This window comes from Scyliorhinus torazame, unplaced genomic scaffold (genome assembly GCF_047496885.1).
Source record: "Scyliorhinus torazame isolate Kashiwa2021f unplaced genomic scaffold, sScyTor2.1 scaffold_859, whole genome shotgun sequence".
In the NCBI taxonomy this organism is placed as follows: domain Eukaryota; kingdom Metazoa; phylum Chordata; class Chondrichthyes; order Carcharhiniformes; family Scyliorhinidae; genus Scyliorhinus; species Scyliorhinus torazame.
The window spans coordinates 71,319-90,148 of record NW_027308586.1 but is presented as its reverse complement, the minus strand read 5'-3'; the positions used below and the strand labels follow the sequence as shown (position 1 = coordinate 90,148).

General features: G+C 54.1%; 1 protein-coding gene across 1 annotated transcript in view; it reads right to left on the bottom strand.

Annotated features, from left to right (window-relative positions):
- Positions 1 to 375: 375 nt before the first annotated feature.
- The window catches only part of LOC140406761 (uncharacterized), a gene marked incomplete at its 3' end in the record, with an annotated part of 48,450 nt that continues 29,995 nt past the window's right edge, over positions 376 to 18,830 (bottom strand). The window contains exons 3-4 of the mRNA XM_072494701.1: positions 13,617 to 13,961; positions 376 to 720 (exon numbers count right to left, since the gene is read on the bottom strand). Of these exons, the coding sequence (XP_072350802.1) occupies positions 376 to 720; positions 13,617 to 13,961 (690 nt within the window). The remainder of the gene's footprint in view (positions 721 to 13,616; positions 13,962 to 18,830) is intronic.

Genomic DNA, 18,830 nt, shown 5'->3' with positions numbered 1-18,830 from the left:
ATTCACTTATGTTGGGACTCTGGGATCTGTGGGGCTGGAACTGACCGTGCGCTGGCCCAGGGTGTCGTAACAACATGTATCGCCGTCCCTTCACTGTCGCTGGGTCACAATCCTGGAACTCCCTCCCTAACAGCAGTACCTACACCACATGGAGTGCAGCGGTTCAAGAAGGCAGCTCACCACCACCTTCTCCAGGGCAGTTAGGGATGGCATATTGTCAATAAAGCATGAATATAAAACAAAACAGCTCGAGGCACCACATTGGCAAAAACCCGAGTAAACAAAGGAGTCAAAGAATTAAGGTTCTCGAAGATAAGTTCAAGAAGATTCTATCTGTGAGTAAAACCACATGAGACTCATGGAAACTGTACTTACTGGTTACATTCAGCTGTGATCCATTCCCACTGATGTCTCCCCACACGGAGCAGTAATAGACGGCAGTGTCACTGGGCTGCACGTTGCTGATTGTCAGGATGAAGGTTTTATTGGACGTGTCTCGGGAAGGATGGAAACGCTCAGTGAAACCTGGACTCCATCGTGTGTTGTTCTTTATATCATGTGTTAAAACCCTCTCCGTATCTTTCCCTGGCAGCTCCCGGTTCCAGTGAACATCGGTGTGTGTCACTGCGGCGTTCCGCATGGTGCAGTGTAACCGTGCAGTCTGACCCTCTGGGACACGTTCCAGACTCGGAGACTGGATAAGGACTGGAGCATTCGCACCTTTAAGAAAAAAATATCAACAAGTTATACACCAGTCTGAAGGTTCCAAAGTGTTTAAAGGGAATGTTCGGTGTTAAAAAGCGAGAACCAGGGGCGTCATTCTCATCAGCGGGTCGGAGAATGGCCGTTGGCCGCCGTGAATCCCGCCCCCGCCGGTTGCCGAAGTCTCCGAAGGAAGAAAAGTCGGCGGGGCGTTAATGTCGCCGCTGCCACGGAGAATGTCACGGGTCTGCGCAAGGCAGCCGATTTTCGGCCTGCCGATATTCTCCCTTCCGGATGGGCCGAAGTCCCGTCGACGTGATGACCGTTCACGTCGATGTAAATTAAACCTCCTTTTCATCGGCGTGACCCTGTGCTCCAGGTCACGCCGACCAGCGAGGAGGTGAGTGATGACCTGGGGAGTTGGCTCTGGGCAGGAAATGGCGTGGCCGCAGACTGATTGCGTGAGGAGAGGTGTGTCTCGGCTTGTGTGTGCGGCGGGGGGGGGGGGTGGTGGTTAGAGTAGGCTGGGCTCCGGGGGAGTGCCGGGAGGGGGTCCGTGCCGGGGAGGGGGATGGGGGGGGGGGGGTCCGTGCTGGGGAGGGGGATGGGGGGTTCCGTGCCGGGGTGGAGGTTGGGGGGGGGTCCGTGCCGGGGAGGGGGATGGGGGGGTCCGTGCCGGGGTGGAGATTGGGGGGGGGTTCCGTGCCGGGGTGGAGGTTGGGGGGGGGTCCGTGCCGGTGTGGAGGTTGGGGGGGGGTCCGTGCTGGGGAGGGGGGGTCCGTGCTGGGGAGGGGGATGGGGGGGTCCGTGCCGGGGTGGAGGTTGGGGGGGGGTCCGTGCCGGGAGGGGGATGGGGGGGTCCGTGCCGGGGTGGAGGTTGGGGGGGGGGGGTCCGTGCCGGGGAGGGGGATGGGGGGTCCGTGCCGGGGTGGAGTTTGCCGGGGGGTCCGTGCCGGGGAGGGGGATGGGGGGGTCCGTGCCAGGGTGGAGGTTGGGTGGGGGGGGTCCGTGCCGGGGAGGGGGATGGGGGGGGATCCGTGCTGGGGAGGGGGATGGGGGGTTCCGTGCTGGGGAGGGGGATGGGGGGGGGTCCGTGTTGGGGAGGGGGTTGGGGGGGGTTCCGTGCTGGGGAGGGGGATGTTGGGGGGGTCCGTGCTGGGGAGGGGGTTGGGGGGGTCCGTGCCGGGGTGGCGGTTGGGGGGGGGGGGTCCGTGCCGGGGAGGGGGATGGGGGGGTCCTTGCCGGGGTGGAGGTTGGACGGGGGGTGTCCGTGCCGGGGAGGGGGATGGGGGGGGGGTTCCGTGCTGGGGAGGGGGATGGGGGGGGGGTCCGTGCTGGGGAGGGGGATGGGGGGTCCGTGCCGGGGTGGAGGTTGGTGGGGGGGGTCCGTGCCGGGGAGGGGGATGGGGGGGTCCGTGCCGGGGTGGAGGTTGGGCGGGGTGTCCGTGCCGGGGTGGAGGTTGGGTGGGGGGTCCGTGCCGGGGAGGGGGATAGGGGGGTCCGTGCCGGGGTGGAGGTTGGGGGGGGGGGTCCGTGCCGGGGAGGGGGATGGGGGGGTCCGTGCCGGGGTGGAGGTTGGGGGGGGGGGTCCGTGCCGGCATGGAGGTTGGGGGGGGATCCATGCCGGGGAGGGGGATGGGGGGGGTCCGTGCTGGGGAGGGGGATGCGGTGTGGGTCCGTGCTGGGGAGGGGTATGTGGGGGTCCGTGCCGGGATGGCGGTTGGGGGGGGTCCGTGCCGGGGAGGGGGATGGGGGGGTCCGTGCCGGGGAGGGGGGTCCGTGCCGGGGAGGGGGATGGGAGGGCAAGTGAGTTGGTCCACCTTGCCAGGTGCCAGCCTCCAACAGTTGGACCCATGCGGTCCATGCCACATGGCTGGGGGGAGGAGGGGTTATGGGCAATGATGACATGTCGTCGTTCCCCTCCCCCCCACCAGGCCGTCATGTTTTCAGATCATCCAGCGATGTTGGGCGCCGTGGCGGCTGCCGCTCATGTCTATGTTGCCCTGGATGAGGAGGAGGAGGAGGAGGAGCGTGCCAGAGAGGCGGCGCAGGCTGCTGCAGAGGGGCAGGCGGCAGCCGCCCAGGCTGAAGGGACACCTGACCGACAGGACGAGGAGGGGGAGGAGGACGTCGCGGCCCCACGGCAACGGAGGCACCCGAGGGCGCCCCGTGTGTCCCGGCCCAGGCAGTCATACCAGGACCTCACGGACCGGGAATGCAGAAGGAGACTCCGGATGAGCCGGGAAACCGTGGCACACATCTGCCACCTGCTGGCACACCTGTCAGCGCGTGGCACTGGTGGGGGACACCCTCTCCCCGTGTCCGTCAAGGTTACGGTGGCCCTGAACTTTTATGCAACGGGGTCATTCCAGGCACCGAGTGGGGACCTGTCCGGCATATCGCAGACATCGGTGCACCGGTGCATCCGGGCAGTGACAGATGCCCTATATGCCATGGCGCACCGCTACATTCGCTTCCCCGTGGACTGGGCCAGCCAAGATGCCCGGGCCGTGGGCTTCTCTGCCGTGGCCGGGTTCCCCATGGTCCAGGGCGCGATCGATGGGATGCACGTCGCCGTGCGGCCACCTGCAGATAACAGGGCCGTGTTCACTAATAGAAAGGGGACCTATTCGATGAACGTACAGGTGGTCTGCGACCACCGCATGATGATCCTGCACGTCTGCGCCCGTCACCCAGGCAGTGTACACGACTCATTCGTGTTGTCGCGGTCATCCATCCCCGGCATGTACGAGGGACGCCATCCCCGGCTGAGGGGCTGGTTGCTGGGTGACAGGGGCTACCCATTGCGATCGTGGCTGATGCGCCTAATCGGAGGCCACGCAATGAGGTGGAGAACCGCTACAATGATGCCCATGTAGCGACAAGTGGAGTGATAGAGAGGTGCTTTGGCGTGCTGAAGATGCGTTTCAGGTGCCTGGACCTCTCTGGGGGCGCCCTCCAGTATCGGTCAGATAGGGTCGGCCGCATTATTGTGGTGTGCTGCGTCCTGCACAACATAGCCCAACAGAGGGGCGATGTGCCGCAGGCAGAGGAGGGCGGAGTGGAGGAGCAGCAGGAAGAGGTGCAGTCCTCCCCAGATGAGGGGGATGGGGGCAATGGTCAGGGCAGACGGGGTAGACACAGGCGGGTGGCTGTCCACCGTTACCAGCTGGCCCAGCGGGCACGGGACAGACTGATAGACGCCCGCTTCACTGACTAGATGGGCGTGGGAATCGGGTAGTATGGCCACAGACCGCACACCATGGCAACAGCCGACCACCCACACCCCCCACCCATCCACCCACCCAGCACCCTCACCCCCCTCCCCAACCCCACCCACCCCACCCGCATGCACACCCCCCCCCCCCCCATTGCCGATCCACCTGCGGCACAACGGGCCGGGCTCACACAGTTGCAGGTGGACGCGTGCCTATCGCAGGCCATGGAGGATGATGACAACCCGCCCTGCGGTGAGCTCCTGGCTCTACATCGTTGGACTATGTCTGACCCATGGCCACAGTACCACCATCCACCCGGACCATCCCTGCATGCGGCTGTGACACTGCAGCGCACAGTCCCGTCCTCTGCCCGGGGGATGTTGATGGCGGTCCAGGGGGAAGGGGCAGACTCACCTGGGGCTGAGGTAAGACCACCCCTCACACACACACTTGCGCTCAACGTACATGACACCCCCGCACACTTTGGACAGAGCACAAAGGCAGCTTCGGTAGGTGTAACATTGACTTTAATAACCAAAGGAGTTCATGCACGTGCCCTAGCCCCGAAAACTCATCTGTGTCCTGCAACCGTGCCAACTTATTCAGTGTCTAATTGTTTGGCCTTACGGGCCCTTTGACTACGTCTACGTGGTTCCCCAGACGGTACAGCAGAACTGGAGGTGGACTCCTGTGATTCCTGCCCTCTGACACGGAATCCCTTTGGCGGCCGTTTCCTGGGGCGTCCTGGCCTAGATGGGCCAGGCTGCGGCCCGGGCGACTGGGATGGCGAGCTGCCAACCTGTCCTGCCCGTTGCCCACCCGATGCACCTGGGACGGAAGGGGGGGAGTCCGAGGTGTCGCGGTGTACCGGGACCTCCCCTACAGAGGGAGCCGGGACGGACCTCACCACCTCCTCCTCCCTCGGGGTGCCCGATGGCCCCCAGGCCTCTACATGGGTGGGGGATGCGAACGGACTGGCCATCCGACGCCCCCCCGACGTCTGGCGCTGCCAGTCCTGGAGGCCCGTGCTGGTATCGACAGGGGTCTGCAGGTTTGCAGCCATGGAGCCCAGGGGGTTGGCAAACCCTGTCTGTGACAGTGCGACGCCGGCTCGCACATGGCCACTGGCGCCGATGCCCTCAGCGATGGCCTGCTGAGACTGGGCCATGGCCTGCAGAGACTGGGCCATGGCCTGCTGAGACTGGGCCATGGCCTGCAGAGACTGGGCCATGGCCTCCTGTGAGAGGGCAGCCATTTCCTGGGCCACAGACGCCGCCTGCACGGAAGGCCCCAGGCCTCGCAAACCGTTCCCCATGTCTGACACCGTCGCAACCATTGCCTCCACCGCGGACGCCACCCGTGCGGTGTCAGCCTGGGTGGCACGCATGACCGGGACCACTCCCAGCTCCTGGACGCGGGTGGACTCCTCCACCTGCGACCGCAACTGCTGCAAGCCGCCCGTCACCCTCTTCGCTCGTCTCCGGGTCGGTGGTTGCATCGGATCTATGTGTGGGTGTGGTAACTGCAGGAACCCGGGATCCATCTGGGCGGCAGATGTTCGCTTGGCCTGGGCTGCCCTCCGACCGCCCGGTCCCTCTGCTGCTCCTACCTCCACCTGCTGTACCGGGACAGCTGTGTTGTGCGCACCAGTGAGTGTACCAGACGCCTCATCACTAAAGTGCCCAACCGTGGTGAGTGTTTCTGCGATGGTGGAGGGTGTTGGTGACAGCAGTGGCGTTGTGTCGTGCTCTTCGTCCCACTCTGAGTCCATGGCACTTTGGGGTGGGGGTTCGTCTCCACCCATCCACTCTGAGTCACTGTCCGGTATTTCGTCTTCCTGGGTAGTGCTGTCCCGGGTACTGCTGTCCCGGGTAGTGGTGTCCCGGGTAGTGGTGTCCCGGGTAGTGGTGTCCTGGGTAGTGGTGTCCCGGATAGTGGTGTCCCGGGTAGTGGTGTCCCGGGTAGGGGTGTCCCGGGTAGTGGTGTCCCGGGTAGTGGTGTCCTGGGTAGTGGTGTCCTGGTTAGTGGTGTCCTGGCTAGTGGTGTCCTGGGTAGTGGTGTCTTGGCTCGGATGTGACGGGGGCCTGTGGCTGCCCCCCTCGTCGCTGGGTGGTCGCTCCCGCACGTGACGGGGGTGTCGTCTCCCTGTTGCTCCAGGTCTCTCCGTCTCCCATGGTGTGCGAGGGGCATCCTGCGGGCGTCGCATGCTGGAGGGTGCGGGTCTCTCCATCTCCCGTGGTCTCCGAGGGGCATCCTGCTGTCTGCATCTGCGGGGATGGGTGCCTGGACGTTTGGTCCTGCGATACACAATGAAGCATACATGGTTAGACATCAGGCAGTGATCAGGTGATACGGGGGAGGGGGATATAGGGGAGGGGGGATATGGGGACGGGCTGTCGGTGGCTCACTTGCTAGTACGCCCCCGACCTCTGCATCAGCAACCTCCCGGTCCTCAGGTCCGCCAGCCAGTTCCAGGGCCCTTTCCTGGTGTTCGGTCAGTGGCCTCTCATCAGCGGGGCCTCCTCCAGTCCTCACATGCTCCCTATTGTTGTGTGCGCGCTTCTCCTGTGGGGGGGGGGGGTGGCAGGGGTAAAAGGCAACACTGTTAGGCAGGTATATGAATGCACGCCATCGGTTGCGCGTGCATTGCAGAGGTTAAGGTTAGGGCTGGATTCACTTGGGGATATGGGGGAGGGGGGATATGGGGGAGGGGGGGATATGGGGGACGGGGGATATGGGGGAGGGGGGATATGGGGGAGGGGGGATATGGGGGAGGGGGGTATGGGGGAGGGGGGAAATGGGGGATATGGGGGATATGGGGGAGGGGGGGATATGGGGAGGCTCACCCTGCCTGCTCTGACGAGGTCGTTCACCTTCTTGTGGCACTGGGTGCCTGTCCGTGGTGTCAGGGCCACAGCGGTGACAGCCTCTGCCACTTCCCTCCACAGACGCTGGCTGTGGCGTGGGGCAACTCTGCGGCCGTGCCCGGGATACAGGGCGTCCCTCCTCTGCTCCACCGCGTCCAGGAGCGCCTCCACATCGCGTGACTCGAACCTCGGGGCTGAGCGGCGGCCAGCCATCCAGTCGGGTGGTGCGGTCGGGTGTTCCGGTCGGGTGGGGGGGAGCAGCGCGGCCTTATGAGCTGTCACGCCGTGCAGCGCGTATGACGCTGCACAGCGTGAACCACTGCGCAAGCGCGGATCCCGTTACGTCGCTGCTAGCCCATATCGACCCATTTTTCCCACGTGACGCAAGTCGGATTTGCGCTGTTTTTTGCGCCGATCGGCGGACTTTCCGCCGATAACGGAGAATTTTTCCCCAGATTCTAAGACTGAAACGATGGGCTGATTCATTCAAATAAAGCAAAATATATTTGTGTGAGTAAATTAAAAATCAGTTGCTTGGTTGTTGAGGATTAAATCTTGTTTAAAAGAGACACATTGTTGAAGTTTTTCATTTTGTACTCATCGAGAAAAACACAGGAATGTTAAATTTCAAAGATTCACAATTTATTCTACAGGGGAAATGGTGCCAATGGGCGGCACTGGAGCGCAGTGGTTGGCAAGTGTAAATGAGTCACATCTCAGCTCATGTTTAAAAGTATCTGAGTGAAATGTCAATTAGTTGAAACATATTGTTACAACACCCTGGGCCAGTGCGCGGTCAATTCCAGCCCCACTTGACCCAGAGTCACAACATGGTTGATGTTAACTTTTATTTTACAATACCCGAGGTCTTCAGCTGCCCAATAATTACAGTCACCAGGTTTGTAAATTTAAACATAATTTACTTCTTATTAAAAATAACTAATTAAACAAGCAACAAATACAACTGGTTAACTATTATGGAATATCTATGTAATATCTAGCAGCCCCACCCTTGTGTTCCTCACTTCTGCTCAAATTAAAGGTCATGGACCAAAAAAGATAGAGACAAATTAATAGAAATAGGAACTGAGGGAACAACAGGAATGCCGCTGGGAATGTGAAGAGGAATAGCAACGTCAGTGAGCAGAGTGATGTGCGTCTGGATGGACGGCAGCTCCTGATTACACCTCCCAGTCTCAGGTTCTCCCCACACCCTGTCCCCACTCATGGAGCCACACATCTCCCAATCCCTCCTCTCACATTCCAGCTCCTCTGCTTCTCTGCTCTGTGCTCCGGTGCTGCAGAAATGTTGCCGGAAAATCCCTAATCCCCTCCCCACCCTGCTCACTGCTTCCCTCGGAATGATTACTTTCCCTGACAGTGAATCCTCAGAATCATTCTGCTGCTGTGTACAGTCAACCTCCCCCCCACCCGCACCTCACCCCTCCACCCTCACATCACCCCCCACCCCCACCTCACCCCCCCAGCCGAGTGTATCCTGTTCTCCAATCACGGCCCCATTGCTGCCTCAGCTGTACGGGGCGGGGGGGGGGGGGGGGGGAAGCGGGGGCATCGCTGGGATGCCCCAGATCCAGGGGGTAATAGATCGCACACATGTTCACTTGCACACACCGGGTACCACGGAGTTCCCTTCATCAACAGAAAGGGATTCCACTCTCTGAACCTCCAACTTGTGAGCGACCACCACATGGAGATCGTGCTCGTGTGTGCACACTTCCCCGGGAGTGTGCACGACAGCTGCATCCTGGGGCAGTCAGACATCCCCGACATCTTCGAGGGACACCCCAGGGTGAAGGGGTACCTGCTGAGGACCTTTGCTGTTTGGAGGACAGTGTTAATAAGTTTGCAGATGACATAAAGGTTGGTGGAATTGTGGATAGCGATGAGGACTGTCAGAGGATACGGCAGGATATAGATTGTTTGGAGACTTGCGCAGAGAGATGGCAGATTGACTATAATCCGGCTAAATGTGAGGTTATGCTTTTTGGAAGGTCTAAAATATTTGGGAAATATACAGTAAATGCCAGAACCCTTGAGAATATTGACAGGCAGAGGGATCTGGGTGTACAGGTACACAGGTCAGTGGAAGTGGCAAAATAGGTGGAGAAGGTTGTCAAAAGACATACGGAATGCTTGCCTTTGTCGGTCTGGCAATTGAGCATAAAAATTGGCACGTCATGCTCTAGTTGTATAGAACTTTAGTTAGGCTACTTGGAATACAATGTTTAATTCTGGTCGCCACATTACCAGAAGGATGTGGAGGGTTTGGAGAGGGTATAGCAGAGGTTTACCAGGATGTTGCCTGGTATGGAGGGCATTAACTATGAGGAGAGTTTGGAGAAACATGGTTTGTTCTCACTAGAGTGGGGGAGGTTGAGGGGCATCCTGATAAAAGTCTCCAATATTATGAGGGGCATGGACAGAGTAGACAGGCAAAAGCTTTGTCCCAGGGTGGGAGAGTCAATTACTGGGGGACACAAGTTTAAGGTGCAAGGGGCAAAGCTTAGAGGAGATGTGCAAGGGAAGTTTTATTAGACAGAGGGTAGTGGGTGACTGGAACTCGCTGTCGGAGGGGATGGTGAACGCAGCTACGAAAGTGACGTTTATGGGGCACCTTGACAAATCCATAAATTGGATGGGAATAGAGGGATAAGTACTCCGGAAGTATAGAAGGTTTTCAGGTAGATGGGCAATATGGACGGCGCAGACTTGGAGCTGAAGGAGCCGGTCCTGTGCTGTACTTTTCTTTGTTCTTAAAGCTGTGATTCAGGAGTAGTCAATGTGAGGTCATGGTTGAATTTAACCATTTATTTGTTTACAGAGCGATGGCCAATGGGATATAGTTACTGATTTGGAAGGTCACTGGAGTGCAGATAATTGGTGAGGGATGGTGTTTAGTCCTCGCTGGGCAGGTCATGGGATATCACATTGGGATACAGATTATGTAATTAATGGGAGGAGCCAGGTCTGCCAGTGGTTTTCGCAGTTTTGTCAGAGGATTTGAGTCTGACAAGACAGAAGGATTTTCAGGTTGTTCCTGAAAGGGCCTCTCTCGCCAAAGGTCTGCACAGAGAACACGGAGTAACCCTGATTGTCAACTTTATTTATGAGTGGATTTTGAACAGTAGCGGGTTGCTTATTTGGAATATATATATTGGTAGGTGTAGAGCACGAGGTCAGTTTTTTTCCTTTTATTAATGAACTGTTTCACTGATAAATGTAAAGTTATTTCTTTGCTGTCAATGTGGTTAAAGGGGCCGGGTTAGCTCAATGGGCCAGACAGCTGGTTTGTGATGCAGAGCGAGGCCAGCAGCGTGGGTTCAATTCCCGTACAGTCTGCGGTTATTCATGAAGGCCCCGCCTTCTCAACCTTGTCTCTCGCCTGAGGTGTGGTGACCCTCAGGTTAAATCACCACCAGTCAGCTCTCCCCCTCAAAGGGAAAGCAGCCTGTGGTCATCTGGGACTATGGGGACTTTACAATTACTCACTGATGCACGATCAATGACCACTAAAGCGAGGTTGTAGTCCAACTGAAGGCTTTAATAAGCGAGATGTTTCCCCCAGCAGCTCAGGTACAGAGTGAAGGCTACTGGGGCGGCTCGGGCTCTTATACCCCGCCTTGCAGGGCGGAGCTACCATACAGCTCGACCAATAGGAAACATACAATATCTACCAATGGTGTTCCAGCATTACTAGGTACCGTAATACCTCTGCACAGACTACCACACTTACAATGTGGTTAATTCTGTGTTTAAATTACCATAATGTGGTTTGTTTTACCATAAAAGATGCCTATTGGTCAGACTCACCACTCCTGGGGTGAAATATCCTTTCCTCACAGTTTTATGAATTGTAAATTGTTTGGGGTTTCCTGTCCGGGATCCTAACAAAAGTTGGGGTCTGGTCCGGGAACCTTCACAACTCCCCACTATCATTCATGACTGGATGTGAAAAGACAGCTGTGCTTAGATCTGACCGTCTGTCCACTCCTCCCCACACAATCCATGCTCATTTCACACACACATTCTCAGCAACGGAGCCATTTCTTTGTCTCCACAATCAAACCATCCATTCGACTGACTCTTGCTGCTCGCAATTGGGAGCCACCTCCTGCCCACTCCCAGCTCCTGATCCTGCAATCAGTCCTCACTCTCACCCACAACACTGGCACTCCACTGATCAACATCATAACTGATATCTGTGTGAATGTGATGGCCACTGTCTATCCCTCCTCAGAATCTTTCACCTCTCCACTCTGTTTAACACCACTGAGCACAGGTTCCTGTTTAAAAGTCTCCGATCCACATTCCAGCCTCTGGCACTGCTCTCTCACGGTCCCACTCCTGCTGCTCACATCATCCACATTGTATCAGCACCAAAGGATTTCTCCTCCAGTGTCTGAATGAACGCCTCTGCTGTGTCCCCAGGGCACCATCCCTGGCTCCCTCCTCATCCTCATTTCACCCTCAGAAACCTGGTCAACATTCCCATCTACACCATCACTCAGATCAGTCTCTCCACCTCCCCCATTGATCCCAATGTTCTTTCCACTCTCTCCAAATGTCTGTCCAACATACGGACTCGGCTCAAAGTTTCTCTGCAGCTCAGTAAACAGCCACACGGCACTAACCTCCCCAGACACCCCCTCAGGATAAAGCCAGAGATGTGGAACTTTGGGGAATTGCTGAAGCTGAGCTCAGCTTCTTCCCCACAGTGAACCCATCAGTAAGATCACTTTACATCACCTCCCAGCTCTTCATCATCACAAACCCATCTCCAATTCACTCATCTGGAAGAGGTTATTGCTGTGGGTAATTGGAATGAAAACTCTACTTACTGGTTACATTCAGCCGGCTTCCATTCCCATAGACGCTTCCCCACACTGAGCAGTAATTAGGTCCAGTGGTTAGGATCTGGAATGTACTGTCTGAGAGTGTGGTGGAGGCAGATTCACACAGCGAGTGGTTAGGATCTGGAATGTTCTGTCTGAGAGTGTGGTGGAGACAGATACACTCAGCGAGTGGTTAGGATCTGGAATGTTCTGTCTGTGAGTGTGGTGGAGACAGATTCACTCAGCGAGTGGTTAGGATGTGGAATGTACTGTCTGAGAGTGTGGTGGAGACAGATTCACACAGCGAGTGGTTAGGATCGGGAATGTACTGTCTGAGAGTGTGGTGGAGACAGATTCACACAGCGAGTGGTTAGGATCTGGAATGTACTGTCTGTGAGTGTGGTGGAGACAGATTCACACAGCGAGTGGTTAGGATCTAGAATGTTCTGCCTGAGAGTGTGGTGGAGACAGATTCACACAGCGAGTGGTTAGGATCTGGATTTATTTGTCTGAGAGTGTGATGTAGACAGTTTCGCACAGCGAGTTGTGAGGGACAGACAGTCAGGTATAGAGAAGGTGTCAAGGAGTGTCGACCAAGTTGGAGGGAAGTACCAGGGGCAGTCTGTTAACCACCCATGGTGGGGACTTCAAACCTGTTCAACCACCAAAACCACCTCCTTCTCAACTAAACCCTCAGATTCTGTCTCAGTTAGAGACTGGGGGACAATGCATGTTGGCCATGTTACAGAAACACGTAAAACTGTTGTGGCCCACGGAATGCCAAGGAGAGTGTGAGCGGAGAAGTCTCCGGCCGTGTTGGAGGACGAATCGGTGCCGGCCAACCCAGATTTTTCCAAACTGCAGAGCTGAGCAGAATCCTCTTGAATCTCTCCCCCAGAAGAGGGGGATTCTCTCTCAAATCTCAGTTTGAACCCCCTTCAGGTACACAGAGCAGTTAGTGAGTACTCAAAACCTGAATACAGAGCTGGGGAGGGGGATCTTTCCGGTTCCTCTTCCGCTAAAAGTACCAGGCCTCTCAAAGGCCTCAGGAAAATGCTGCTCTAATATTCTGTGTAACTGAGACAAGTTGTTGGTGAGTCTGCTGAAGCTGACCACATATCAGAAACTCAGCAGGTTTGAAGTGCATCTTCCGTGGGTAACGCTCAGCTCAACACAAGTTGAAGCCTGTCCCCAGAGGGGATCCTACGGCCTGAGAATCCGGCCTGAATGGCCCAGTTTGAGGTTCCAAACCCTCCGATGGTTCAACACCTCGCATTCTGAAGAGATCACGGCCTACAAGGACCTCAAACTCAGCAGCAAATATCCTCAAATATCTCACACCCATTTTAATCCCCATCATTTCGATCCTTTCCCTTCTCCCCTGTGTGTCTGTCTTGTGTGCATGTGGGTGGCGGGTGGGACGGTGTTTGGGGAATAGTTAGACAAGTAGATCAGTGTTACATTATTTCCATTATCTGTTCATCTTTTACTCCTTTTATCAATAAACAGTTCGAATGTTTTAATTTCAAATCTGGTGCCTGTAACTCATTGGAGAAGTCAAGGGTCAAAGATCTCAGGAAAATACACAAATTACTTTTTAAATTCACTTATGTTGGGACTCTGGGATCTGTGGGGCTGGAACTGACCGTGCGCTGGCCCAGGGTGTCGTAACAAAATGTATCGCCGTCCCTTCACTGTCGCTGGGTCACAATCCTGGAACTCCCTCCCTAACAGCAGTACCTACACCACATGGAGTGCAGCGGTTCAAGAAGGCAGCTCACCACCACCTTCTCCAGGGCAGTTAGGGATGGCATCTTGTCAATAAAGTATGAATATAAAACAAAACAGCTCGAGGCACCACATTGGCAAAAACCCGAGTAAACAAAGGAGTCAAAGAATTAAGGTTCTCGAAGATAAGTTCAAGAAGATTCTATCTGTGAGTAAAACCACATGAGACTCATGGAAACTGTACTTACTGGTTACATTCAGCTGTGATCCATTCCCACTGATATCTCCCCACACGGAGCAGTAATAGACGGCAGTGTCACTGGGCTGCATGTTGCTGATTGTCAGGATGAAGGTTTTATTGGACGTGTCTCGGGAAGGATAGAAACGCTCAGTGAAACCTGGACTCCATCGTGTGTTGTTCTTTATATCATGTGTTAAAACCCTCTCCGTATCTTTCCCTGGCAGCTCCCGGTACCAGTGAACATCGGTGTGTGTCACTGCGGCGTTCCGCATGGTGCACTGTAACCGTGCAGTCTGACCCTCTGGGACACGTTCCAGACTCGGAGACTGGATAAGGACTGGAGCATTCGCACCTTTAAGGGAAAAATATCAACAAGTTAAACACTAGTCTGAAGGTTCCAAAGTGTTTAAAGGGAATGTTCGGTGTTAAAAAGCGAGAACCAGATTCTAAGACTGAAACGATGGGCTGATTCATTCAAATAAAGCAAAATATATTTGTGTGAGTAAATTAAAAATCAGTTGCTTGGTTGTTGAGGATTGAATCTTGTCAAAAAGAGACACATTGTTGAACGTTTTGTCCTCATCGAGAAAAACACAGGAATGTTAAATTTCAAAGATTCACAATTTATTCTACAGGGGAAATGGTGCCAATGGGCGGCACTGTAGCGCAGTGGTTGGCACTGTTGCTTCACTGCTCTCGGGTCCCAGGTTCGATTCCCGGTTTGGGTCACTGTCTGTCGGAGTCTGCACATTCTCCCCGTGTCTGCGTGGATTTCCTCCGGGCGCTCCGGTTTCCTCCCACAAGTCCCGAAAGACGAGTTGTTAGGTAATTTGAACATTCTGAATTCTCCCTCTGTGTACCCGAACAGGCGCCGGAATGTGGCGACTAGGGGCTTTTTACAGTAACTTCATGACAGTGTTAATGTAAGCCTATTTGTGACAATAAAGATTATTAAAAAAGAAAGTCAACTCTGATTGACTGAAACATTGCCATGGAGAATTACCTCGAATTAGAGGCTCCCAAAGCTCCTGTTGAATTGAAAGAAAGGAGCACGGCTTGAACATATTCCTTTTGTTTGCAGACAGCCGGTATCTGTCTCGCTTTGAGCAAGTCACACATCAGCTCATTTTTAAAAGTATCTGAGTTAAATGTCAATTAGTTGAAACATATTGTTACAACACCCTGGGCCAGTGCGCGGTCAATTCCAGCCCCACTTGACCCGGAGTCTCAACATGGTTGATGTTAACTTTTATTTTACAATACCCGAGGTCTTCAGCTGCCCAATAATTACAGTCACCAGGTTTGTACATTTAAACATAATTAACTTCTTATTAAAAATAACTAATTAAACAAGCAACAAATACAACTGGTTAACTATTATGGAATATCTATGTAATATCTAGCACCCCCACCCTTGTGTTCCTCACTTCTGCTCAAATTAAAGGTCATGGACAAAAAGAGATAGAGACAAATTAATAGAAATAGGAACTGAGGGAACAACAGGAATGCCGCTGGGAATGTGAAGAGGAATAGCAACGTCAGTGAGCAGAGTGATGTGTGTTTGGATGGACGGATGTGTGTTTGGATTGGAGCCTCAGGCTCTCCCCACACCCTGTCCCCACTCATGGAGCCACACATCTCTCAATCCCTCCTCTCACATTCCAGCTCCTCTGCTTCTCTGCTCTGTGCTCCGGTGCTGCAGAAATGTTGCCGGAAAATCCCTAATCCCCTCCCCACCCTGCTCACTGCTTCCCTCGGAATGATCACTTTCCCTGACAGTGAATCCTCACAATCATTCTGCTGCTGTGTACAGTCAACCTCCCCCCCACCCGCACCTCACCCCTCCACCCTCACGTCACCCCCCACCCCCACCTCACCCCCCCAGCCGAGTGTATCCTGTTCTCCAATCACGGCCCCATTGCTGCCTCAGCTGTACGGGGCGGGGGGGGGGGGAGGGGGGGGGGGGCATCACTGGGATGCCCGAGATCCAGGGGGTAATAGATCGCACACATGATCACTTGCACACACCGGGGTACCACGGTGTTCCCTTCACCAACAAAAAGGGATTCCACTCTCTGAACCTCCAACTTGTGAGCGACCACCACATGGAGATCGTGCTCGTGTGTGCACACTTCCCCGGGAGTGTGCACGACAGCTGCATCCTGGGGCAGTCAGAGATCCCCGACATCTTCGAGGGACACCCCAGGGTGAAGGGATACCTGCTGAGGACCTTTGCTGTTTGGTGGACAGTGTTAATAAGTTTGCAGATGACATGAAGGTTGGTGGAATTGTGGATAGCGATGAGGACTGTCAGAGGATACGGCAGGATATAGATCGTTTGGAGACTTGCGCAGAGAGATGGCAGATTGACTATAATCCGGCTAAATGTGAGGTTATGCTTTTTGGAAGGTCTAAAATCTTTGGGAAATATACAGTAAATGCCAGAACCCTTGAGAATATTGACAGGCAGAGTGATCTGGGTGTACAGGTACACAGGTCAGTGGAAGTGGCAAAACAGGTGGAGAATGTTGTCCAGAAGACATACGGAATGCTTGCCTTCGTCGGTCCGGCAATTGAGCATAAAAATTGGCAAGTCATGCTCTAGTTGTATAGAACCTTAGTTAGGCTACTTGGAATACAATGTTTAATTCTGGTCGCCACACTACCAAAAGGATGTGGAGGGTTTGGATAGGGTTTAGCAGAGGTTTACCAGCATGTTGCCTGGTATGGAGGGCATTAACTATGAGGAGAGGCTGGAGAAACATGGTTTGTTCTCAGTTGAGCGGCGGAGGTTGAGGGGCATCCTGATAAAAGTCTCCAAAATTATGAGGGGCATGGACAGAGTAGACAGGCAAAAGCTTTGTCCCAGGATGGGAGAGTCAATTACTGAGGGACACAGGTTTAAGATGCAAGGGGCAAAGTTTAGAGGACATGGGCAAGGGAAATTTTATTACACAGAGGGTAGCGGGTGCCTGGAACTCGCTGTCGGAGGAGATGGTGAACTCAGCTACGAAAGTGACGTTTGTGGGGCACCTTGACAAATCCATAAATAGGATGGGAATAGAGGGATAAGTACCCCGGAAGTATAGAAGGTTTTCAGTTAGATGGGCAATATGGGCGGCGCAGGCTTGGAGCTGAAGGAGCCGGTCATGTGCTGTACTTTTCTTTGTTCTTAAAGCTGCGATTCAGGAGTAGTCAATGTGAGGTCATGGTTGAATTTAACCATTTATTTGTTTACAGAGAGATGGCTAATGGAACTAGTTTCTGTTTTGGAAGGTCACTGGAGTGTAGATAATTGGTGAGTGATGGTGTTTAGTCTTCGCTGGGCAGGTCATGGGATATCACATTGGGATACAGATTATGTAATTAATGGGAGGAGCCAGGTCTGCCAGTGGTTTTCACAGGTTTGTCAGAGGATTTGAGTCTGACAAGACAGAAGGATTTTCAGGTTGTTCTTGAAAGGGCCTCTCTCGCCAAAGGTCTGCACAGAGAACATGGAGTAACCCTGATTGTCAACTTTATTTATGATTTTGAACTGTAGCGGTTTGATTATTTGGAATATTTATATTGGTAGGAGTAGAGCACGAGGTAAGTTTTTTTCCTTTTATTTATGAACTGTTTCACTGATAAATGTAAAGTTATTTCTTTGCTGTCAATGTGGTTAAAGGGGCCGGGTTAGCTCAATGGGCCAGACAGCTAGCTTGTGATGCAGAGCGAGGCCAGCAGCGTGGGTTCAATTCCCGTACAGTCTGAGGTTATTCATGAAGGCCCCGCCTTCTCAACCTTGCCCCTCGCCTGAGGTGTGGTGACCCTCGGGTTAAATCACCACCAGTCAGCTCTCCCCCTCAAAGGGGAAACAGCCTGTGGTCATCTGGGACTATGGTAACTTTACAATTACTCACTGATGCACGATCAATGACCACTAAAGCGAGGTTGTAGTCCAACTGAAGGCTTTAATAAGCGAGATGTTTCCCCCAGCAGCTCAGGTACAGAGTGAAGGCTGCTGGGGCGGCTCGGGCTCTTATACCCCACCTTGCAGGGTGGAGCTACCATACAGCTTGACCAATAGGAAACATACAATATCTACCAATGGTGTTCCAGCATTACCAGGTACCGTAATACCGCTACACAGACTACCACACTTACAATGTGGTTCATTTTGTGTTTAAATTAAAGTTTGCTTTACTATAAAAGATACCTATTGGTCAGACTCACCACTCCTGGGGTGAAATATCCTTTCCTCACAGATTTATGAATTGTAAATTGTTTGGGGTTTCCTGTCCGGGATCCTAACAAAGTTGGGGTCTGGTCTGGGACCGTCACAGCTCCCCACCATCATTCATGACTGGATGTGAAAAGACAGCTGTGCTTAGATCTGACCGTCTGTCCACTCCTCCCCACACAATCCATGCTCATTTCACACACACATTCTCAGCAACGGAGTCATTTCTTTGTCTCCACAATCAAACCATCCATTCGACTGACTCTTGCTGCTTGCAATTGGGAGCCACCTCCTGCCCACTCCCAGCTCCTGATCCTGCAATCAGTCCTCACTCTCACCCACAACACTGGCACTCCACTGATCAACATCATAACTGATATCTGTGTGAATGTGATGGCCACTGTCTATCCCTCCTCAGAATCTTTCACCTCTCCACTCTGTTTAACACCACTGAGCACAGGTTCCTGTTTAAAAGTCTCGGATCCACATTCCAGCCTCTGGCACTGCTCTCTCACGGTCCCACTCCTGCTGCTCACATCATCCACATTATATCAGCACCAAAGGATTTCTCCTCCAGTGTCTGAATGATCGCCTCTGCTGTGTCCCCAGGGCACCATCCCTGGCTCCCTCCTCATCCTCATTTCACCCTCAGAAACCTGGTCAACATTCCCATCTCCACCATCACTCAGATCAGTCTCTCCACCTCCCCCAATGATCCCAATGTTCTTTCCACACTCTCCAAATGTCTGTCCAACATTCGGACTCGGCTCAGACAAAGTTTCTCTGCAGCTCAGTAAACAGCCACACGGCACTAACCTCCCCGACACCCCCTCAGGATACAGCCAGAGATGTGGAACTTGGGGGAATTGCTGAAGCTGAGCTCAGCTTCTTCCCCACAGTGAACCCATCAGTAAGATCACTTTACATCACCTCCTAGCTCTTCATCATCACAAACTCATCTCCAATTCACTCATCTGGAAGAGGTTATTGCTGTGGGTA